The 26,622-nt window shown below is 39.2% G+C and overlaps 1 protein-coding gene across 2 annotated transcripts in view; it reads right to left on the bottom strand.

The window, feature by feature from the left end:
- LOC126412351 (gamma-tubulin complex component 2-like) overlaps positions 1-26,622 on the bottom strand; it is a 188,021-nt gene that overhangs the window by 145,376 nt on the left and 16,023 nt on the right. For both annotated transcript variants that reach the window (XM_050081904.1, XM_050081905.1), the window contains exons 3-4: positions 14,091-14,259; positions 8,981-9,182 (exon numbers count right to left, since the gene is read on the bottom strand). In XM_050081904.1, the coding sequence (XP_049937861.1) occupies positions 8,981-9,182; positions 14,091-14,259 (371 nt within the window). The remainder of the gene's footprint in view (positions 1-8,980; positions 9,183-14,090; positions 14,260-26,622) is intronic.

Genomic DNA, 26,622 nt, shown 5'->3' with positions numbered 1-26,622 from the left:
TGTAATTGTATATGTACTGTATGTGTTCTGGCCTGAGGCAGTTTGCTCCGCACTCTTGTATGTGTAAGTGCTGAATAAACCTCCGTTAAGAGAAGTTAGTGTTTGTCATTCATCGAATTACACCTTCTTCTACGTGACATTATTCTGGTGGAGGTACCAGGTATTGGAACTTCTGATAGCGCCCATTATCGATGGCACAGTGGCTCCCGATAGTTCACATTATCAACAGCACAGTGGCTCCCATCAGGCCACGACAGAACCGACGTTTACGGGGCGAGAAACTTGAGTTCGAGCCATGTTTAACAGATCGCAATCTATCGGAGACAGAACAAGAAGAGGACATTACGATGACAGAAGCTGTGTGCCACCACATGGGACATCCTTCTGGGTTCTCTGGTGACGATGGTGAAGATCCAAACAAGTGGTTGAGGGTATATGAGCGTATAGCCAAATTTAATGAATGGGATGACACCTTGTGTTTGGCTAACGTATTTTTCTACTTGGAGGTCACTGCCAAACAATGGTATGAGAACAATGAGGAGAAGTTCACAATCTGGGAAGTATTCCAGGCGGAACTACACAAGTATTTCGGCGACACACAATGACAGAAGTACAAGGCTGAAGATAAATTAAAGTGCAGGGCACAGCATCCAGGAGAAACTAAAGCATCCTACATTCAAGATGTCTTGGAGCTGTGTAAAATAGTGCATCCTAGACTGAAGGAGAAAGATAAGGTTGCACATCTCATGAAGGGTGCTGCTGAGGACATGTATGAAGCCCTACTGTTGAAGGAGGTCTGACAGCAGACAACTTCATAAAATGGTGCCAGTATATCGAGACAATGCATAAAAAAATAATTACATGCAAGAAGTTTGAACGGCTTCCAACCGTCATATCGATGTCTCTGATGGAGGAAGAAACTGATTTCACTAGTGTTTATCAGACAGTGAGAGAGGAAGTTCAGAAGGCACTTCAAGAGTTCTCTGAATGCTTCAATCCACAGGTGAAGAGCAAAATTAGACAAATCGATGGTGAAGCACCGGATTACCACTGGAGACCATCAACCAATAAGCCAGAGAGCATACGGTGTGTCAGCAATGGAACGTTGAATAATTCGCGACGAGGTATGGAAAATGATGAAGAATGACACCATTCAGCCTTCGCAGAGCCCATCATCGTCACCAGTGGTTCTTGTCAGGAAGAAGGAAGGCAGTTGGCACTTTTGTGTTGATTACAGGAAGCTTAATAAGATAACTAAAAAGGATGTTTACCCTCTTCCACGAACTGATGATACACTAGATTGTCTGAAGGGGGCTAAGTTTTTTTTCCACCATGGACATGTTCTCGGGACACTGGCAAATCGAAATAGATGAGGCTGATCATGAGAAAACTGCATTCATCACCCCTGAGGGCCTGTATGAGTTTAAGGTAATGCCTTTTGATTTGCGTAATGAACCAGCAACTTTTGAACGGATAATGGATAATCTTCTAAGTCACCTGAAGTGGACGATGTGTCTGTTATTTAGATGACAATGTTCTCTGAGACATTTGATGAACACACAAAAAAAAGACTGACAGCCGTTCGTAAGTGTATCCAACAAGGCGGACTGAAACTTAATCCAAGAAAGTGTCTCTTTGAAGCAAAAGAAATCAAAATACCTGAACACCTTGTGTCAAATGAAGGTGTGCAACAAGGCCCAGAAAAGGTGACATCTATAACAGAATTTCCTATTCCTAAACGTATTAAAGATGTGAGAAGCTTCCTCGGATTATGTTCTTATTACCATCCTTTTATCAAAGACTTTTGTATCAAAGCCAGGCCACTCCAAGAGTTGTTAAAAGCTGATGCTAAATTTATATGGGCTGGTGCGCGACAAGATTCTTTCGATGTGCTGCAAAAAGCTCTGACGACTGACACTGTACTTGAGAGAGCACCTACAAAACTACACACAGATGCCAGTGGGTATGGGATCGATGCTGTTCTGGTGCAAATTTCGGATGGAAAAGAAAAGGTTATAGTCTATGCTTCTAGGACACTTACAAAAGCCGAGAGAAACTACTCAACTACAGAAACAGGATGCCTTGTTGTGATCTGGGCCATGTGCAAATTTTGACAGTATCTCTACGGAAGGTCATTCACAGTTGTTACAGACCATCACTCACTCTGTTGGTTGACAGGTCTTAAAGATCCAACAGGACGACTTGCCAGGTGGGCATTACATCTTCAAGAGTATGACATTACCATAGTGTACAAAAGTGGAAGAAAACACCAAGATGCGGATTGTCTCTCAAGAAACCCTGTGCAAGACCATCAAGACTTTGATGAAGATAGTGACTGCCTCATTGCACTCAAGGATCTCTCTGCTGAGCAAAAGGACGACACCAAGATATCTCAAATTATGCTTGCCTTAAATCGGTCAGAGGATGTGAAAGGACAATTTAAGGTAGCTAATGGATTACTTTGCAAGAAAAACTTTGATCTGTTTGGAAAGAGGTGGCTACCAGTGATTCCTATACACATGCACTTAGATGTTCTACACAAATTCCATGACACACCTGAGACCGGACATTTAGGATTTATTAAGACACACAATGGAATCCGCAAGAGATTTTTATGGCTAGTTTTATTTAGGAGTGTCCGTCACTATGTGTCGCACTGTCGAGAGTGCCAGAGGAGAAAGGCAGTTCCTCAGAAACCACCTGGCCAACTCATACTAATTCCACCAGCCGAAACGCCTTTCCACTGTGTTGGAATTGATCTCCTCAGACGATTTCCGATGTCTGCTAGTGGTAATACATTGATTGGTGTTTGCACTGATTACGTGACATGCTATTCCATTACAAAAGCTGTGAAAACAGCTTACGCATCCGAGGTAGCCAAATTCATCGTGGAAGACACTGTATTAAAACACAGTGCCCCAAAGTTGTTAATTACGAATCGAGGGAAAGAGTTTCAATCGAATCTTGTGACAGAGATAAACCGTCAGTGCAACATTACTCATCACATAACGACTGCCTACCATCTGCAAACTAACGGGCTCACTGAACGCCTTAATAAGACCTTGGCTGACATGCTATCAATGTTTGTCAATGTTGAGCAGAGCAACCGGGATGAGGTGCTACCTTTCGTGACGTTTGCCTACAACACCGCCAAACAAGACACCACAGGATTTACGCCGTTTTTCCTGATGCATGGGCGTGAGGCGACTATGACGATGGACACTGTGTTTCTGTTACATCCTGATGACGTGGACGACAACTACATCGGCCAGGTGTTAACTAGAGCTGAGGAACCTTGGCAGTTGGCTCGACTCCGCATGCTACAGGCTCTAGAAAATGATCGCTGAAGGTATGATGCGAGCCACCACCCTGTTGTCTACCAGCCTGGTGACCTCGTCTGGATTTTCACTCCTGTTCGGAAGGTTGGTCTCTCTGAGAAGCTCCTCATGCGCTACTTTGGACCTTATAAGGTTGTAAGACAGTTGTCTGATGCTACTTACGAAACTGAAGATTTCAACCCCGACACAAGACGACGAAAGATCAGAGATACGGTCCACTTCCTTCAAATGAAGCCCTATAAGGATCCTGCAACCCAGAGTAAATTCGAAGCTCCAGCGAAAGGCAACAAGCGGAAAGGTGATGAAGGTCGTAGCGGCAAAAGAAGTTCTAAGATCACTGCTAGGGTGAGCACCAGTCATCGGGAGTCAGAGTATGCAGGAGCGATAACTCGTTTAGGGACTAGGAGGATGTAACACCAAGATGCTGTTCTCTTAAGGAGGGAGCAATGTCGCAGAAGAGGCTGAGTGGAGTGGTCACTGTGGTGTGGTGGTTGTGATGCTGGACTGTTGCATGGAGTGCCGTGAGTTCAAAACTCACCTTGACTGTAAAATTTTAATTTCTATATTCAAGTCTAGTACATTCTAGAAGTATCCACAAATGTTAAGAATCACTGTACTGGAATGTTCTGTAACTGTATATATACTGTGTGTGTTCTGGCTGAAGGCAGTTTGCTCCACACTCTTGTATGTCCAAGTGCTGAATAAACCTCCGTTAAGTGAAGTTAGTGTTTGTCATTCATCGAATTACACCTTCTTCTACGTGACAATATTATTATATTTTGTGTGTGTAAACTTTTACGGAATATATCAGTCAGTTAAAACTTTTATTTACAGACATAGTTTCTGAACCCACTGAGTAATTCGCAAGTAGCAACATTTTCTTTCAGTGCCCACAAAGGGTAATATGGAGTTGCAGACTGAAAATTTTGGTCAGTATGTTCTCTCTCACTTTCTTGTTGACTGCAAAAATAGTTTTGCACAGACAATTTAAGTGTCTTTTTCATAATGACCATTGGATTATTACTCATCACCTTACAAGTTCCCCAAAACATATAAACCAAAATTATTTGGATGCAATCCCCACAGCTCAACATTTCAGGAGACATTCATTATTTGTTACAATGAGTTGCAATACTAAATGACCTGAAATTATTAACAACATTGATCTACACGAATCTGCTAATTCCCATCAAGAAATTATTGTGCCAGTATTATAAGTTAAATTAACAGAATTAACTGATGCAGTAATGATGAAACATATTTTTGGTGAATTTCAGACAATCATTAACACAACTGAATTTAAAAAAAAGATAGTTGCCACTTGCCCATATTTTAATCACTTTATGTGAAATCAATAAAACAGTAGACATTTGTGATATTGATAAATTCGTATGTGCAGGAATTTCAGTTATTCAAACACACTGTAAACTATACGAATATATTGCGGAACACATGATGCATGGACCATGGGGTAAATTTATTAAAAATTCTGTGTGTAGTATAAACTGCAAATGTATAAAAAAAATCCCTACATTTTATGTAAGGTCACATGACAATCAGTTAATGGATATTCATTGTACAGACAGCATGATAATGGCGTTAGTATTAATGTTCAAGGAAAATCACTTGACAATTATTACATTGTACCACGCAATCCACATTTAGTTGCTAAATTTGAGTGCCATGTGAATGTTGAAGTTTGCACTACAGTTATGAGTGTTGAATACCTTTATACATACATACACAAAGGATTTGATAGTGCAACTATAGAAGAAGCAATGACAGAACAGATGGGAATGAAGATCAGATTGATGAAGTGATTAATTTTGTGAATGGTCATTAAGTTGGATCAACTGAAGTGGTATGGCATATTTATGAATTTCCAAAGCATTTTCTGTCGCATACTGTTATTAGGTTTGATATTCATTTACCACCTAGACAAAATGTGTACTTCAGAGTAGGACAAGAACAGGATGCAGTTGAAAATGTGAAAAAAATTATCAGCATTCCTTGCATTAAGTGAAGTCTATCCATCTGTGAATGTTTACCACTACACAGATATTTCTTTGCACTATGTTTAGGTAGATGCTGAAAGAAATGGAAGAAAAGAGTATGTTGTGGTGATATAATTATTACACACATATATGTAGTAACTGAATGGGAAGTATAACTTTTTCATTTACATTTATTCCACATCTGTGGCCCTAAATCATTTTAAGATGATATGAATTAAAATAGAATTGTTTGCAGCACATTTACTGCACCACATCACACTCATAGTATTGCTTCAAATGACAATAAATGGCATGAATTTTTAAATGAAGCAAAGGAACTGAATTTGCCAAAGAAAATGAATCATTTATTTGGGTTAATTTGTACATTGAACATACCAGCAGATACTTTAGCATTGTGGCTTGAAATGAAGAAATTTCTTACACCAGAGCACTATTAGAAATTGATGATATTTTGAATGGTCATAATTTGACATGTTGATTACTTGGTTACCTATTCAAACATTAATGCCAGAATTTTCTGGAGTAGGTGTTTTAGATCCAATCAATGAAGAGTTACAATTTAATGAATTTTATGAAAGAGACAACTGTTAACAGCGCACTGTAATTGATCACGTTATTTGTTAAGTTCAGTACCATTACACTGGCTCAAATGTGATTTGCTTAACTGTGGTAAACATTCACACAAACTGCAACCATCCATAAATTAAATTCACTGAATTTTTGTTGCATTGCAACAGCTTTTAATGGTACAGCTTCAGTTCTTCTAATTAGAGGTAGAGCGTTCAAACTGCCCAGTCCAATTTTGGAAAATTCAGTGATCAATACAAATCAAACAGTGACTACTCACTTTCATTGATTCTTATTGAGCAAGTTTCCATGTGTCCACCTCAAGTATTGAAACTTATAGACAGATTATTTAAAGATCTGTATACAGATGAATGTTATACACATTAAAGTTTTGGAGGTAAAACTTGCTTTGAGCAGTAATTTTCGACAAATTTTACCTGTTGTTCCACATGGATCAAGGAAATTTCCACAGTTTGGTGATCAAAGTAATATCATTAACGATATTTATGGCAATTTTGCAGAAAACATTTTATCACAAACCACGTTAAATTCAGTTATTCTAGCACCAAAAACAACAGATTATGTCATAAACAAAAACAATATACTCAATGCTATGGCATGTAAAGTAAAGATTTATTACAGCTATGATAAAATAATTTATGATAATGACTATGAAGTTAATAATTACTATCCAGTACAGTTTTTGAATTCTCTGGCTAAGTGGTTTACCACCACACAAATTACAATTAAAAATTAACTGCATTGTTGTTCTTATTAGAAAATAAGTATGGAAGAAGGATTAATTAATGGAAACAATGTGTGCCACATTTTTATACAATAATGCTAATCACTGCCTAGATTTAAGTAGACACACACAGTTTAAGTGAATTTTGATTCCACAAGCATATATGTCTTATTCAGGTTCTGCTTTACCTTTTCAGTTTCAAAGAACACTGTTCCCACATTTGCTGTTACCACTAATAAGTCACAGGGACAAACATTCAAAAAAGTTGGGATATTATTAACACAATTAGTTTTTATGCACAGTCAGTTATATGTTACAAGTAGAGTTCAGTCTTTCGCTGGCTTGAAATTTTATATTTGTGAACAAAGCAAGCACAGATATTTAGCAAATTTACAAAAAATATTGTTTATACTGAGGTTTTGTACCATAAAACTGTAGAATAAAGCAATTATTTCTCTGATTTGTAACTCTCATTCTCTCATGCTTTCTCTTCATCCTTTCTTACTCCTTTCCTCATACCATTCAGGTCAAAACTAAGAATCAAATAAATTCCTATTACTTACAATTTTAAAAAAATTGGGTTTCATTACTTTATAAACACAACAGGTAAAATTTTGCCCACAAGTGATAGCAGTTATTACTGTGCTTAATAACCTAATTGATTTGTTTCCCTGCTTGCTACATGAACATCTACATCTATGCTCTGCAAACCACCATGAGGTGCACGGCAAAGGGTACATCCCATTGTACCAGTTATTAGGATTTCTTCCTGTTCCTTTCACATATGAAGCATGGGAAGAATGATTGATTGAATGACTCTGTGGGTGCAGTAATTATCCTAATCTTATCCACACGATCCCTGTGTGAACGATACCTAGGGGGTTGCTGTGTATCCCTAGAGTTGTCATTTAAAACCAGTTCTTGAAACTCTGTTAACAGACTTTCTCGGGATAGTTTATGTCTGTTGTCAAGAGTCTGTCATTTCAGTTCCTTCAGTACCTCTGTGGCTCTCTCCCCTGGATTACACAAACCTGTGACCATTTGTGCTTCGCTTCTCTGTACGCATTCAATATCCTCTGATAATCCTGTCTGGTATGGGTTCCACACACTTGAGCAATATCTAGGATGGGTCGCATGAGTGATTTGTGAGCAATTTCCTTGGTAGATGGCACCAGTATTCTATCAATAAACCAAAGTCCACCACCTGTTTTACCCACAACTGAACCTATGTGATCATTACATTTCATATCCCTACTAAGTGTTCCACCCAGATATTTGTACGAGTTGATCATAGGATGCCACATTTTTTCATTTTGTCAAGTGCACAGTTTTACATTTCTGAATATTTAGAGCAAGATGCCAGTCTCTGCAACATGTTGAAATCTTACCAATATCTGACTGAATATTTATGCAGCTTCTCTCAGATATTACTTCATTATAGGTAACTTTGTCATCCGCAAAAAGCCTGATTTTAATATTAATATTGTCTGTAAGGTTATTAATATACAACACGAACAGCAGGATCCCAACACAATTCCCTGGGTCACACTCGTAGTTACTTCTACATTTGATGATGACTTTACATCCAAAAGAATATGCTGTGTCCTACCTACCACAAGGTCCTCCATCCAGCCACAAATTTCACTTGATACTCCATACAATCTTACTTTTGACAATAAGCGTATGTGCAGTACTGAGTCAAATACTTTTCAGAAATCAAGAAACACTGCACCTTCCTGGCTGCCTTGATCCAAAGCTTTCAGTATGCCATGTGAAAAAAGTGTGAGTTGGGTTTCGCATGATTGATGTTATCGAAAACCATGTTGGTTGGCATTGAGGAGGTCATTCAGTTCAAGACACTTCATTATGTTTGAGCTCAACTGTGTATCTTCTCAGTAACGTACCACAAACACTGAGAAAAATATTGTTATATTCCATCCTGGATTTTCCATAGTTTGAAACACTGAGAATAATGAGAACTGGTGCTGTGGCACCAGACAACATTATAGCAACAATTCTAGAGATTGAGCTACTGAGTACCTTCCTATACATGCTTGAGTATATTTTTACATGTTGCAATAATAATTATTTACAGATGTGTGAAGTTTTCTAAATTTGATTGTGATGAAGTTGGATGCTCGTCAACATAGTCTTTAACACTAGTGCTAAAAACCTATGAGGTAAATGTGTTTTACACACATTCATTAAAATACGTACTATTTGGCTAACACTAAAACACACACACACACACACACACACACACACACACACACACACACACACAAAATCATCAGCACTCTATCAATCTGTTGTACCTAAGGCTCCAACTAAAGATGATGGACCCGTATCAGTAACAAAATCCATATTCATATTTGGTCTCTTTGCCTTGCAGTCAATCATCACAGGTACATGATACGTTGGGTGTCGTACTTTTGCCTGTGCATCACTTTGAGCTTTCGCAGCTGCTTTTCCCTCATTAGATCCTCTTACCAGTTCTTTCATGAGACGATTCCGGATCTATTGACATACAGAAAATTTGTCATTCCTCAAACATATCACATGGTGACAATATTATTTCACACATTATGCAGCACACTGAGAAATATGATGCTAAGATGCTAGAGTAGTGGGTCACATGGCATTTGAATATACACAGTATCAATAACAATTCTTTACAATGTACCACAGAGGAAGTCAAGATGAGCAATTTGATACAAGACACGTGTGGCCCCGTCAAGTTGGGAAACTACCACAAGTTGGAACACAAAAACCACACAAGCTATAGTAAATGTGCATCATGGGTGATTTTTAATATTCTCTCTCTCTCTCTCTCTCTCTCTCTCTCTCTCTCTCTCTTTCACACAACTATGCGTCCTATAGAAAAATGAATACTGCCTTTTTTGTAGGAAATTTGATGTAGTTTAATTTTGAACTGCTGGGGTACATTTTTGCTAGAGACCGCTATTTTGAAACTGTTCAAAGAAAACAATCCTCCAAATGTACCACCCCCCTCCCCCCATTTCCACACTCACCTCTTACCAGTCAGAAATTTTAGTATATTGTCCACGGCACTCCGTTATACCACTACATGAATTATTCCTCATGTCTGACCTCCTTCAGTCTTTAGTGACTGGATTATTACTATGACATCACTTTACTCGTGTATTTACAAATTGTGGAACTGATGTTTGTGTAAATTTACCTCAAAGTTCCGTGAACTTTACAAGCATAAAATTTTAACAGTACAAAATTAACAGATCAATTGTTTTATTTGCCTGGCCTTCTTACTATGAAACTACTCAGTTTATAAAGGTTAGGTTTAAATCAAATTGTAAATTTAATTACTTTTGCACAACATTTACAGAAGTCTCCCTACTATCACTACAGCCACAGGAGAGTTTGAATTAATGATGTTAATGAAATAGCTACGGCAGTAGCATAATAACCCATTCAATGAAGACCAGAAAAGGTCAAATATATCAAAAAATTCGAGTAGTCACAAATTTTTATACAATGGTGAGAAGGACTGCCATGAACTCACGAACAACATATTACAGATTCTGACAGGTTTGTGTGTGTTTGGGGATGGGGGATGCGTTTGGAGGTCACTTTTGAACATTTTCTTGCATAACTTAACAAAATTACCTCTAGCAAAAACCTATCCCAGTACAAACTTAAACTACATTAAAATTGGTACAAAATTGTTTGGTTCATTTTTTCTCAAGGACCTACAGTTCGCATGAAGAGAGTAGGATAGGCGCTGTAGTTTAGATGGTTTCCGTAGGTCAATTTGTTGTAGTTTCATAAACTTGAACAACAAGTGTCCTTCATCAAACACTTTGTATCAACTTCCTCTACACCACAGTGATAGGATGTAAACAATTGTCATTTACATCCATATAAATAGATACAATAAGAAAATGGAATGATAGCCCACTGAAACTGGAGACCATTTAAAATGTAGTGCTTTCAAATTATGTTTTCATCTGCAGAAATGTAAATAATTATTTTTCATTGTTTGAAAATGGAGCTGTGGGAGAGAGGTGTCTGCGATTTTCCAATTAAAAAACTGGTCTCTCTCTTAATAAAATCCAACTTATTTCCCAATATAATCTCCTTTAAAAGTGTTAATGGAGGATTGTGGGTAGAATACCATCACTTCAATGCACCATCACTGAAATTCAACTGGCGTGAAACACTTGATTCAGATGGAGTTAGCAAGTTTAATTACTTTTGCACAACATTTACAGAAGTCTCCCTACTATCACTACAGCCACAGGAGTTTGAGGCCAGAAGAAATTCTGAACTAAAGTTGTGTTGTAAGAACAATTCCCACATATGTAATTCAGAGGAGCTGGTATTGAAGGGGAGGGGGGGGGGGGGGGGGGGGGAGCTGTGAAGCAGTTACGTCATATAACAGCTGTGCTATAACTTCTGCACAGCAAAAGGGTATAACCACTAACCAGCTTTCCATCCAAACAAATAGCCACAGCCCCAGTGGCCACAAGCAGAACACCCAGTGGCACAACACACTACTGAGCGAAACATACTCTGCTTCAATACTTAAATGTATGGGAACTGTCATTACAAAACATCATTTGATCCTAAGTCCTTCTGAGTTCAATCTCTGTTATCCCCTGCCCCGCAAGTACCCCCACCCTTGCTCCCCACTACTTCACTCATTTTAAATTCAATACTCTCTCCTCACACTTCTTTTGCTCTGCCCCCTCCAATTTATTCCTTCCTCAATTCATTCCTTCATTCCACTGTGAGCCACGTAGAGCTCTCCTCTTTATCCACTTGATTCAGATGGAGTTAGCAAGAGGATAAAAGAGGCAGATTGGGGAAGCGAGGGATTTAGGGAAGGGTGGCTGACAGTTGGGAGGGAGAAGTAGCAAGGGAACAAAATAGGAAAGCAGAATCGGGCATGTTTGCCTTGGCACAGGCAGATGGAGCTGTGTGTGGGCACACAGTGATGGATTGGATGGGGAGAAAGAGGGAGACCGGGTGTACAATAAGTACAGAGGAAGAAGTAGGGGCAGTGTTGGTAGTGACAGTGAGACTGGGATTGGCAGAGTTTGAGGCCAGAAGAAATTCTGAACTAAAGTTGTGTTGTAAGAACAATTCCCACATATGTAATTCAGAGAAGCTGGTGTTGAAGGGGAGTGGGGGGAGCACAGCACGTAGAGCTCTCCTCTTTATCCACATACTCTTCCTCTGGCATTTTCTACCTCCTTTCTCCTCACACAAACTTCACTTAACACTATCATATCATTATATTCAATTTTTCCTCAATCTTCTCTTGTAGGCGTTCCTCATGTGTTATCTCTCCAAAATTTTCAGTTCCCATCTTTTCCACTTTTTTTTACTTTTATCTGGCTTTTCAATAACTTCATTTCACTTGCTCACACTTCCTTTTCTCCATTCTCTTCATGAACCATTCTTATAATGTGTACAACAAAACTGGCATATATGTTTGCGTATCACTTCTTACTTTTCTGGACACATTTTTGTTCCACATTCCTTTCATGCTTCTCATAAAGCTACCAACTTTCCTTGCACATTCACTTATCTACGTCATTCTTTTCATTTTCTTCTATTCAGTCCCCATGTACTTTAAGCTATGTACTGTTTTCAGCTGCTTCACACCAAGTGCCATGTTTACTACAGGTCTATTTGCATTAAATTGTAGGCCATAATCTTGCACAACTTTTCCCTAAACATCTACCTGTTACTGCACTACTTCCTCATTATAATCCTACACCTTCAAATCACCAGTAAATAACACTGCTGGCATCCCATCTCCTGTAACTTGCATAGCACTTCAAAGGCTAATGTTCTTATTTTTGAGGACCTTAATAATACTGCAATTTTGTTCTTTATTGCTTCATTCATTTGCAGCCATTCTGTGCCTCATGTGATACATACAGTACATTGAAAAGAACATTAATTATTTAAAGTAAGTTTCAAGTAAAAATGTGGATATAAAATGACAGCCAATTTTTGATATTACAGACTTTTGACAATATTGCATGTAACAGTAACACCATACAAATAAAAACTATTTATTGTGGTTGATTTAGTAATTACCAGTCAATACACCGCACACTTACAGAAAAACATAAAATATTCAGGGTGATTCAAAAAGAATACCACAACTTTAAAAATGTGTATTTAATGAAAGAAACATAATATAACCTTCTGTTATACATCATTACAAAGAGTATTTAAGGTTTTTTTTTCACTCAAAAACAAGTTCAGAGATGTTCAATATGGCCCCCTCCAGACACTCGAGAAATATCAACCCGATACTCCAACTCGTTCTACACTCTCTGTAGCATATCAGGCGTAACAGTTTGGATAGCGGCTGTTATTTCTCGTTTCAAATCATCAATGGTGGCTGGGAGAGGTGGCCGAAACACCATATCCTTAACATACCCCCATAAGAAAAAATCGCAGGGGGTAAGATCAGGGCTTCTTGGAGGCCAGTGATGAAGTGCTCTGTCACGGGCTGCCTGGCGGCCGATCCATCGCCTCGGGTAGTTGACGTTCAGGTTTCATAACTAACCGTTTTCGTAGGACTCTCCATACAGTTGATTGTGGAATTTGCAGCTCTCTGCTAGCTCTGCGAGTCGATTTTCCTGGGCTGCGAACAAATGCTTGCTGGATGCGTGCTACATTTTCATCACTCGTTCTCGGCCGTCCAGAACTTTTCCCTTTGCACAAACACCCATTCTCTGTAAACTGTTTATACCAACGTTTAATACACCACCTATCAGGAGGTTTAACACCATACTTCGTTCGAAATGCACACTGAACAACTGTCGTCGATTCACTTCTGCCGTACTCAATAACACAAAAAGCTTTCTGTTGAGTGGTCACCATCTTAGCATCAACTGACGCTGACACCTAGTCAACAGCGCCTCAAGCGAACAAATGTACAACTAAATGAAACTTTATAGCTCCCTTAATTCGCCGACAGATAGTGCTTAGCTCTGCCTTTTGTCGTTGCAGAGTTTTAAATTCCTAAAGTTGTGGTATTCTTTTTGAATCACCCTGTATATTAACAGCAGAATGTAGATTTTTATAAAGGCCACCTGCCTGTGCATATCAATGTGAAATAGTTATTCCAAACCTACAAAAAACTGATACATGCTTGTGGGAGATTATCTAGTCAGTTCTAGTGAACAACAACCTTTCATAATTACTGATGTTTCTCCAGAGACACCATTTATGAACTACTCTGCATGCTGATGACTGCTAATGTCACTTTCCCATAAATTAACACAACCATTAGGAACTACTGTATCACACATAAGTACCCACAATTCCAAGAATAAGGAACAGATAAAAATTTATAGAACTTCCACATCTAGCAGCAACTTTTGTACCTTATACAAATAGTTTAAACACAAATAAAAGTACCTGTGGCAAATCTTCTGTTGTAACAGTTGCAGAAACATTTGTATTTGAAGAGCCATGCCTTCTACTTCTTTCTTGGGCTCTTCGTAGCCTTCTCTCAAGATATTCTTTCACATCTTTATCATCAGATATTAACGATAGTAACTGGACATATGGCACAAGGCAATCTACACTGAAATTTATATGAAAGTTAATTTCAATATACGTAGCTCTAAAATTAATACTAACAACATAAGATTATTTTATTTTAATTATCTATTTGTCCATAAACCATTTAGTACAATAGTATTGGACGTTCCAGAAACTTTACAGAAATACTATATAAATATACAACATTAACAAAATAGTATAGGGCAAGGTGAGGATAGGGCAGGAATTCAGCCATGGCTTAATCATAGGAACCGTCCATGCATTCACCTTAGCAACAAGACAGGGAATAAACCTGATCCACCCACATCGGAATAGCCGTCACTCTCAAAAGTGAGATAAAATATGGTTCTACTTACCAACTGCTGAAAAGGAGCAACAGATGTGCTGACAGATACACACACACACACACACACACACACACACACACACACACACACACACACAAAATTAATAGCTCTCGGAAATATCAAAAACTTTCTACATTACATGGAAGAAGCATACAGTTCTATGGAAGACAACTACAGGTCCACAACAGGGAGCTGGTTAATGAAAGCTATTGATTCACAATCCCTTTTTTGCCATCCACCACCACCACCACCACTACTACTACAATAATACATAAATAACCACATCTAACATCTGTTTCTTCTGTTATTTATTTTTCAACTCCTCACTGTTTCTCTTTCAGTAACTGTTTAAGAGAGCTTGCCTTCTAGCACTCAGAGTCCAAAACACACTATTACAAAAAGCTAAAAGACAAAATATTACAAGCAAAAATTGTAAAATTATAAAGAGAAAGAGTGGCTGGCCAATACCTACCTTCATGAAGCAAAATACTGTAAACAGGGAAGTTTCAATTTTAAATCTCTGCTTGTAATTTTACAGTTTTCTCAAATGAAATGTTTCAGTACTCCTAGCTGCATAACATGGGCCCAAAGGAGATCAAAATACACATCTGACAAACAGTGTACTAAGAGGAGTTCATTACTGAATACAGCAAATAGCAACCACAGCACAACAGAAGCTGCCGGCTGGAGTGGCCGAGCGGTTCTAGGCGCTACAGTCTGGAACCGCACAACCGCTACGATCACAGGTTCGAATCCTGCCTCGGGCATGGATGTGTGTGATGTCCTTAGGTTAGTTAGGTTTAAGTAGTTCTAAGTTCTAGGGGACTGATGACCTCAGCAGTTAAGTCCCATAGTGCTCATAGCCATTTGAACAACAGAAGCTAATTTACAATATACTCCCAAACACCAAAAGTGTCTCAGTATTACTTGCAAACAATGGGAATACAGAAGTCAGCAGAACCAAAAAACAATTGTTGTTTAGTTTCAACAGTAGAAATAGGAAATAAATATAGAATAAAACACAGATTTCCTGACACAAAGTCATACTCTTTTTGACAATATTCCTGACAGGTAAGTGAAAAATTGGTTTGTACCACACCACATAGCTAACCGATCGAAGTGACAGGCTAAAAACTGTTCTGCCTACTATTTTCTAACATATGACTTAACAGCCCCATTGATGTTTCTAATTTCTCTTATTTTCAACTATACTGTTGTCTGTTGTTACACATCCTGGGCAATTTCGTACTTCATATCTGAGTAGGTACATTTCCTTCAACCAGTTAAATATGTTTCATAATTAAATATGTTTTCTAATTTCAAGTGCAGTTTCATTTTGGAGATTCCCATCCTCCAAGCTGGTTTGATATGGATCCAACCCACTACAATTTCCTCTCTTGTACCAGTACTGTCACCACAGAATAGAATATATACCCAACATTTTCGATTTTTGTTCCCCATATTTTATTTTTTTCTCTCTCAATACAATTTTTGCCCTATACGATTTTCCCCAGTATCAAAAAGTTATTTCCTGATGTCGTAAACCCATGTCCTATCATCTTGTACATTCTAGTTTCCATGTAATTCTTTTCTCAAGTATTCTGCAGACAAAAACACATTTTTCATCTTAGACGCTCATTTATTTTTTGGTATCTTTCTGCAACACTGCATCTCAAGTGCTAGTCTGTTCTTTTCTGGCCTTTCCACAGTCCTTGAGTCAGTGTTGAGCTTCATACATATTCTCATAAATTTCTTTCTCAAGTTAAACAATGGAAAATCCAGGATGGAATAATGACAATATTATGAAAAGAATAGATTGCCATTCACCATATAGCAGAAATACTGAATTGCAGCTATGCACAACAAAAAGACTGTTAAACAAGAAAGCTTTCAGCTAAATGGCTTTCCTCAAATTAAACACACACACACACACACACACACACACACACACACACACACACACATTCAGGCAAATGCTACTCAAACAAACAAGGCAAGACTGAGCCTTGGCAAACAGAGACAGTGGTCGTGTGTTTGTGTTTGCTTGAATGTGTATGTGTATACTGTCTAATTAACAAGAAGGCCTTTTGGCCGAAAGCTTGCTTGCTTAACAGTCTCTTTGTTGTGCCTATCTGCGCAGCTCAGCATCTCCACGATATGGTGAGTTGCAATCTATCCTTTTCAATTATTGATAAAATTATTTAATTAGATAGATAAAAAATCTACTCACCAAACGGCAACAGAACACACACATAAAAGACTGTTCTGATTGGCAAGCTTTTGGAGCCAGTGGCTCCTTTTCAGGCGGGAGGGTTGAAGGGGCAGGAAGAAGGGTGAAGGAAAAGGACTGGAGAGGTCTGGGAAAATGGGTAGATTTTGGGAAAATCACCCAGAACCCCAGATCAGGGGAGACTTACCGTACAGGATGGATGGTTCTGGGTGACTTTCCCAAACTCTATCCCTTTCCCTAGATCTCTCCAGACCTTCTCCTTCGCCCTTCTTCCTTCCCCTTCCACCTTTCTGCCTGAAAAGGAGCCACTGGCTCCAAAAGCTTGCCAATCAGAACAGTCTTTTATGTGTGTGTTCTGCTGCCATTTGGTGAGTAGATTTTTTTATCTATCTAATTAAACAATTTTATCAATAATTGAAAAGGATAGATTGCTATTCACCGTACAGTGGAGACGCTGAGCTGCAGATAGGCACAACAAAGAGACTGTTAAACAAGTACACTTTCAGCCAAAAGACCCTCTTGTTTGTGGCTTGTGGTGTACTGCAGACATTCATGGTCCGAAAATGATCTGATAAAAAGATCGAAACCAGTCACCATTAAATTAAGTGATCAAGACTGCTTCTAATTTATTTATAATAATTACAGATCACTGTTTTAATACGAGAAATCACTGTTTTCCTATATAAGAACTATGTTCTTTAAAATGTTAAACAAGGAATATTCATTGTCCAAAAGTAATGCCTGAATAGTAGAAGGTAATCAGTACAGTTCATCTACTTTTGACAAGCCAAATTCCATCTGATTATTTCTGTCCAAGAGTAAAGTTAAATTGTGGACAGTAAAGACTACATTTGTTCCCTGTGTCATATTTGTGAGTGTTACTAACATTTTCAAATTGTGCCTGATTCTTCACAACAAACTTCATACGTGTACTGTGAAGCAGTTGTTATTTTTATAGTATACCTAACTTTCAAATAACACAAACGTTATTCCTTCCCTTATGTGTAATTATCCATTAATGACAAATTGATTGTGGCAGGAATGGTGATAAGGGGGTTACAATTCTACTAGTAGTAGCAACAGCAGCAGTGCAAGTAAAATGTGGCATGCTGTCAGGAGAAACGGCTCAGCTGAAGAAATGTTTTAGAGTATAGCTAGGATGACACAAGGTCTAGAGGTGGAGTCTGACTTGTAATCAAAATGTTCTGAGTTCAAGGCTTGAACCCAACCACTGTTTAAATTTTGGATAAAAATTACCACAAACAGCAGCCAAAGGCTTCCAGTATAAGGAGTCACTCTTGTTCTGCCAATGGACTTGTCAAAGAGGGTGGAGAAGCACACGGAGTCTCAGGGCAACCTTTTGTCCTTAGAGTAGGAAAACACCCTAAAGGGTGGAAGAGTAAGCAAATATCAATGGCTTGAGGATGTAGAAGGCAGTGAAAAGCTCTCCATTAATGATGCACAATGTAATACATTGGATATGTGGCTTCTAACTGAAAAAGTGTCATCATGATATGATGACCTCTCCATTGGCAAAAGATAATGAATTAGTCCCCCCATTCGGATTTACATGAAGAGACAGCCAAGTGATGGCAACCATGACAAAAGAATTGATTGGGTTACACCATAGACAGAGATTCCAGTATCAGATAGTGGATTGTAAGGTATACCCAGGAGCAAATACAGACTCTGATAACAATTTTGTACTGATAAGGAGTAGGCTGAAGTTTAAGAGACTCATCCGGAAGAATCAGTGTGCAAAAAACTGGGATCTGAAGCACTAAGGAATGGTTAGATGCATTTGAAGTCTCCGAGGATAAAGACTGCAGCAATGAATAGCTAAGTAGGCAGTTCACTTAAACAGGAATGGGCTTCTCTAAAATGAGCAATCACAGAAGTTGGGACAGACAAACATAGGTACAAGGAAGGTAACTGTGGGGGAACTTTGGATAACAGATAATCTACTTCAGTTGACTGATAAATGAAGGATGTACCAAAATGATAAGGGAAATTCAGGACTACAGAAATGTAAGTCACTTGAGAATGAAATAAACAGGAAGTGCAGGGAAGCCAAGGTGAAATGACTAGAAGAAAAATGTGAAAGAATCAAAAAAGAAATGGCCATCAGGAGGATTGATTCAGCATACAGTAAAATCAAAGGAACCTTTGATGAAATTAAACCGGGGCCTTAACATCAACAAAGTAATGGGAATTCAAAAGTTAAGCACAGGGGGAGAACGAACAAGTGGCAACAGTACACTGACGTTCTACGAGGGGGATAACTTCTCTGATGAAGTGGCAGAAGAATAAACAGGAGTCAACAGGGAAGAGAGAGGGGATCTAGAATTAGAGTAGGCGTTTCACAGAGCTTTGAAAGACTTGTTATCAAATAAGGCACAAGAACAGATAACATAACTACAGAACTTCTGAAATGGTTGAGGGAAATGGTAACCAAACAACTATTCAAGTTGGTGTGTGGAATCTATGACACTATACACAAACACTATCAGACTTTCTGAAAAATACCATCCACACAGTCATATATCTAAAAAAAAAAAAAAAAAAAAAAAAAAAAAAGGATGATGTAACTTACCAAACGAAAGCGTTGGTATGTTGATAGACACACAAACAAACACAAACACACACACAAAATTCAAGCTTTCGCAACCCACGGTTGCTTCATCAGGAAAGAGGGAAGGAGAGGGAAAGACGAAAGGATGAGGGTTTTAAGGGAGAGGGTAATGAGTCATTCCAATCCCATGAGTGGAAAGACTTACCTTAGGGGGAAAAAAGGACAGGTATACTCTCGTACACACACACATATCCATCAGCACATATACAGACACAAGCAGACATATGTAAAGGCAAAGAGTTTGGGCAGAGATGTCAGTCGAGGCGGAAGTACAGAGGCAAAGATGTTGTTGAATGACAGGTGAGGTATGAGCGGCGGCAACTTGAAATTAGCAGAGGTTGAGGCCTGGTAGGTAACGGGAAGAGAGGATATATTAAAGGGAAAGTTCCCATCTCCAGAGTTCTGATAGGTTGGTGTTAGTGGGAAGTATCCAGATAACCCGGATGGTGTAACACTGTGCCAAGATGTGCTGGCCGTGCACCAAGGCATGTTTAGCCACAGGGTGATCCTCATTACCAACAAACACTGTCTGCCTATGTCCATTCATGTGAATGGACAGTTTGTTGCTGGTCATTCCCACATAGAAAGCTTCACAGTGTAGACAGGTCAGTTGGTAAATCACATGGGTGTTTTCACACGTGGCTCTGCCTTTGATCGTGTACACCCTCCGGGTTACAGGACTGGAGTAGGTGGTGGTGGGAGGGTGCATGGGACAGGTTTTACACCGGGGGCGGTTACAAAGGTAGAAGCCAGAGGGTAGGGAAGGTGGTTTGGGGATTTCATAGGAATGAACCAAGAGGTTAAGAAGGTTAGGTGGACGGCGGAAAGACACTCTTGGTGGAGTGGGGAGGATTTCATGAAGGATAGATCTCATTTCAGGGCAGGATTTGAGGAAGTCGTATCCCTGCTGGAGAGCCACATTCAGAGTCTGATCCAATCCCAGAAAGTATCCTGTCACAAGTGGGACACTTTTGGGGTTCTTCTGTGGGAGGTTCTGGGTTTGAGGGGATGAGGAAGTGGCTCTGGTTATTTGCTTCTGTACCAGGTCAGGAGGGTAGTTGCAGGATGCGAAAGCTGTTTTCAGGTTGTTGGTGTAATGGTTCAGAGATTCAGGACTGGAGCAGATTCGTTTGCCACGAAGACCTAGGCTGTAGAGAAGGGACCGTTTGATATGGAATGGGTGGCAGCTGTCATAATGGAGGTACTGTTGCTTGTTAGATTTGATGTGGACAGATGTGTGAAGCTGGCCATTGGACAGATGGAGGTCAACGTCAAGGAAAGTGGCATGGGATTTGGAGTAGGACCAGGTGAATCTGATGGAACCAAAGGAGTTGAGGTTGGAGAGGAAATTCTGGAGTTCTTCTTCACTGAGAGTCCAGATCATGAAGATGTCATCAATAAATCTGTACCAAACTTTGGGTTGGCAGGCCTGGGTAACCAAGAAGGCTTCCTCTAAGCGACCCATAAATAGGTTGGTGTACGAGGGGGCCATCCTGGTACCCACGGCTGTTCCCTTTAATTGTTTGTATGTCTGGCCTTCGAAAGTGAAGAAGTTGTGAGTCAGGATGAAGCTGGCTACGGTAATGAGGAATGAGGTTTTAGGTAGGGTGGCAGGTGATCGGCGTGAAAGGAAGTGCTCCATCGCAGTGAGCCCCTGGATGTGCAGAATATTTGTGTATAAGGAAGTGGCATCAATGGTAACAAGGATGGTTTCCGGGGGTAACAGATTGGGTAAGGATTCTAGGCATTCGAGAAAGTGGCTGCTAACAAAAATAGCATACAGACGAAGGGAAAGAAAACAAATGAGCTGTCAGATGACAATCTGATTGGCTTTTGGAAAGATAAGGGCACCAGGGTGCCAGTTCTGACATTGTGACTGATAATGGAAGGAAGAATACAAAAATTCAAGATAAATTTATATGGAAGAATACAAAAATTCAAGATAAATTTATGTGATTTGTTGATCTGGAAGAAGTTTTCAACAATGTAAAATGGTGCAAGATGTTCAACATTGAGAAAAAAAGGGGGGGGGGGGGGGGTCAAGCTATATGGAAAGATGAGTAAGATACAATATGTACCAGAACCAAGAGGAGAAAAATAAGAATGGAAGACCAAGAAGAAAGTGCTTGGATTAAAAAAGTTCTAAGATTGAAATGTAGTCTTTCAACCCTACTGTTTAAACTGCACATTGATGAAACTATGACAGAAATAAAAGAAAAATTAAAGCACAGCATTAAAATTCTGATTGAAAGGATATCAATGATAAAATTCGCTGATGATATTGCTATCCACAGTGAAAGTCATAATTACTGGATATGCTGAATTGAATGAACAGACTAATGAAAGCAGAAAACGGACTGAAACTAAGCCAAAGAAAGACAAAAGTAATGAGGAGTAGCAAAAATGAGATTGGTGATAAACTTATCAAATTGGTGAGCTTGACATGGATGAAGTTCAGGAATTCCAACCACCTTGGAAGTGAAATAACATAATGGACAAAGGAAGGACGACATAAAATGCAGATCAGCAAGGTAAACTGGGCTTTCCAGGACAAGAGAATTCTGCTAATATCAAACATTATCCTTAATTTGAGGAAGAAAATTCTGAAAATATATGTGTGGAGCACAGTACTGTATGGTGTAAATAGAAGAGAATTGAAGAGCCTGGGGCGTTAAAAAGATGTTGAAAATTAGGTGGATAAAATAGTGAATCAGGAGATTCTTCACAAAATCAGTGAAGAGACGAACATACGGAAAACACTGACAAGAAGAGACAGGACAATATGAAATATGTTAAGACATCAGGGAACAACTTACATGGTAATAGATGGAGGGATAAGGGATAAAATTTGTATAGGAAGACAGAGATTGGAATACATCCAACAAATAATTGAGGACATAGTGTATAAGCATTACTCTGATATGGAAAGATTGGCACAAAAGATCAATTCGTTGTGGGCTGCACTCAATCACTCAAATGACTGATGACTCTCACAAAAGGCTAAGACACTCAATGAGCTCATGAGTGCCCTTACTGTAAGATTTTGAGATGGCTGCAGTTAAAATCTTTAAAACTGCACCTTAAAGATTAAACTCCCAAACTTATCTGCTCTACCCCTTTCCCTCTCACTTTCGCACTCTCAGTCATACTATAAATAAAAACTCTCTAATAATTTCCTAAAATTCATTATTAAATAAAAATAAAATGACAGTACAACAAAATACCAGACTGTGACTGACTATTCACTGAGGAAAGAAAATGGCGAGGCAGCCACCCTGAGAACGAGTTAAAATGTCCTACCTAACAGCTCATTTCAATGGTCAGACAAAATCCAGAATCTTAAAACTATTGCCACATTTGTCTCTCAGCCGCCAGATCAGATGGTACATTGGTTGCTTCACTAACGTCATCTCCCTCACAGGCTGTGTAGCACTGTATGCCATAAGCACCACATACTGATGTGTCCTCTCACTGGGGAAGAAACCTACAGACCACGTAACAGCACCTTATTGATGGAGGCATTAACATTACTTCATCACACCTCAACAGACTGAAGGAGGAACTCCATAGTGGAATAAGTTGCTTCACTTACTGTGACTAACAGTTCCCAAACCCTTATTACATCTCATGTGCTTCAGCATCCAAAAGTGAGAATATAATTCTACATCAATTTCAGCGAATTCATTGGATAAATAATTCAGAAAAATCTGCAGTGCCCTGCAGGAACTGCACTACCTTCGGAGCAAAATAGAACATGGACGAAGCTTCGCCCAATTAGTGGGTGCTACGATGTAGTTGTAATGCTCTCTCAAAACATAGCAAAATACGGACTTATAGATGAAGCCTAGAGCGCAGTTCTCCCTAACTCCACAGATTCCAAAATGATTAAAGGCCTTCTTATTGGTCAAAATGGAAAAAAAATGCCATCAGATCCTGGAGACAACACGACAGTTAACCGACCACCATGTCATCCTCAGCCATTCATCATCAGAACCACAATGGTGGACAATTTAAATATGTCAATATGCTCTGCACTTATGAGTGCTATCAGGTTCAGTTTAGTGTTAAACCCAAGCAGTCTCATAGCTCACAGTTGATTTGTAAATAATCACTAAATTCATTGTGAGTATATTAGTACTAAATGCCAATGACTGTGGAGTCAACACTTGTTGCACCACAAGAGTTGCCATAAGATGGCAACTAGTGGCTCAGCAATGTCAACATCGAGGCATGGTGTCAAACCAGTCTTTTATGTGCTGTTTGCCACCTAATCCTTTCATGATTTTAAGATTTTATGTTCTAGCTGAATGGTAAACCATGGATCCATATTTAACTTAGGATCACTGAGAGGCCTTGAACTTGAGCAGAAATGTCCAGTCTGCCCCTCATGACCTGTGGCTAAAATACTTCAGTATATTCTACGATTAGGCTCAGGAGCCATCAGGAGAGACTACAGTCAGTCAGTCAGTCAGTCACAGTCTGGATTTCTGAAGGGTTCTGATACGTCGTTGTTGTTGTTGTTGTTGTTGTCGTCTTCAGCCCTGAGACTGGTTTGATGCAGCTCTCCATGCTACTCTATCCTGTGCAAGCTTCTTCATCTCCCAGTACCTACTGCAACCTACATCCTTTTGAATCTGCTTAGTGTATTCATCTCTTGGTCTCCCTCTACGATTTTTACCTTCCACGCTGCCATCCAATACTAAATTGGAGATCCCTTGATGCCTCAGAACATGTCCTACCAACCGATCCCTTCTTCTAGTCAAGTTGTGCCACAAACTTCTCTTCTCCCCAATTCTATTCAATACCTCCTCATTAGTTATGTGATCTACCCATCTAATCTTCAGCATTCTTCTGTAGCGCCACATTTCAAAAGCTTCTATTCTCTTCTTGTCCAAACTATTTATCGTCCATGTTTCACTTCCATACATGGCCACACTCCATACAAATACTTTCAGAAATGACTTCCTGACTTAAATCTATATTTGATGCTAACAAATTTCTCTTCTTCAGAAACGCTTTCCTTCCCATTCCCAGTCTACATTTTATATCCTCTCTACTTCGGCCATCATCAGTTATTTTGCCCCCCAAATAGCTAAACTCCTTTACTACTTTAAGTGTCTCATTTCCTAGTCTAATTCCCTCAGCATCACCCAACTTAATTCGACTACATTCCATTATCCTCTTTTTGCTTCTGTTGATGTTCATCTTATATCCTCCTTTCAAAACACTATCCACTCCATTCAACTGCTCTTCCAAGTCCTTTGCTGTCTCCGACAGAATTACAATGTCATCGGCGAACCTCAAAGTTTCTATTACTTCTCCATGGATTTTAATACCTACTCCGAATTTTTCTTTTGTTTCCTTCACTGCTTGCTCAAAATACAGATTGAATAGCATCGGAGAGAGGCTACAACCTTGTCTCACTCCCTTCCCAACCACTGCTTCCCTTTCATGTCCCTCGATTCTTATTACTGCTATCTGGTTTCTGTACAAATTGTAAATAGCCTTTCACTCCCTGTATTTTACCCCTGCCACCTTCAGAATTTGAAAGAGAGTATTCCAGTCAACATTGTCAAATGCTTTCTCTAAGTCTACAAATGCTAGAAACGTAGGTTTGCCTTTCCTTAATCTAGCTTCTAAGATAAGTCATAGGGTCAGTATTGCCTCACGTGTTCCAATATTTCTACGGAATCCAAACAGATCTTCCCCGAGGTCGGCTTCTACCAGTTTTTCCATTCGTTTGTAAAGAATTCGCATTAGTATTTTGCAACTGTGACTTATTAAACTGATAGTTCGGTAATTTTCACATCTGTCAACACCTGCTTTATTTGGGATTGGAATTATTATATTCTTCTTGAAGTCTCAGGGTATTTCGCCTGTCTCATACATCTTGCTCACCAGATGGTAGAGTTTCGTCAGGACTGGCTCTCCCAAGGCCGTCAGTAGTTCTAATGGAATGCTGTCTACTCCCGGGGCCTTGTTTCGACTCAGGTCTTTCAACGCTCTGTCAAACTCTTCACGCAGTATCATATCTCCCATTTCATCTTCATCTTCCATTTCCATAATATTGCCCTGAAGTACATTACCCTCATATAGACCCTCTATATACTCCTTCCACCTTTCTGCTTTCCCTTCTTTGCTTAGAACTGGGTTTCCATCTGAGCTCTTGATATTCATACAAGTGGTTCTCTTTTCTCCAAAGGTCTCTTTAATTTTCCTGTAGGCAGTATCTATCTTACCCCTAGTGAGATAGGCCTCTACAACCTTACATTTGTCCTCTAGCCATCCCTGCTTAGCCATTTTGCACTTCCTGTCGATCTCATTTTTGAGTCTTTTTATTCCTTTTTGCCTGCTTCATTTACTGCATTTTTATATTTTCTCCTTTCATCAATTAAATTCAATATTTCTTCTGTTACCCAAGGATTTCTACTAGCCTTTGTCTTTTTACCTACTTGATCCTCTGCTGCCTTTACTACTTCATCCCTCAAAGCTACCCATTCTTCTTCTACTGTATTTCTTTCCCCCATTCCTGTCAATTGTTCCGATACGCTCTCCCTGAACCTCTGGTTTAGTCAGTTTATCCAGGTCCCATCTCCTTAAATTCCAACCTTTTTGCAGTTTCTTCAGTTTTAATCTACAGTTCATAACCAATAGATTGTGGTCGGAGTCGACATCTGCCACTAGAAATGTCTTACAATTTAAAACCTGGTTCCTAAATCCCTGTCTTACCATTATGTAATCTATCTGAAACCTGTCAGTATCTCCAGGGTTCTTCCATGCATACAACCTTCTTTCACGATTCTTGAACCAAGTGTTAGCTATAGAGAAAGCTATTTACACTTACAGTGAGAATGTACTCAATTCATTAGATAATAAATTGCAGGCTACTGGCATTTTCTGTGACACGTCAAAAGCCTTTGACTGTGTGAACCACAGCATCCTCCTAAGTAAATTAGAGTATTATGGTGTCACCAGCAATGCTGCAAAAGAGTTTGAGTCTTATCTGTCTAATAGGAAACAAAGGGTGTCGTTGGGAAATACCTGTGCAGTAAGCAGTCATTCTTCATCTGATTTGGAATTAATTACATGTAGTTTTCCTCAAGGTTCCATTTTGGTTCCACTGCTTTTTCTTGTGTATATTAATGACCTCTCATCTGTTACATTGCCAGATGCTAT

The sequence above is a fragment of the Schistocerca serialis genome, chromosome 7 (genome assembly GCF_023864345.2).
Source record: "Schistocerca serialis cubense isolate TAMUIC-IGC-003099 chromosome 7, iqSchSeri2.2, whole genome shotgun sequence".
Taxonomy (NCBI): domain Eukaryota; kingdom Metazoa; phylum Arthropoda; class Insecta; order Orthoptera; family Acrididae; genus Schistocerca; species Schistocerca serialis.
This window is presented reverse-complemented; position numbering and strand designations above follow the sequence as displayed.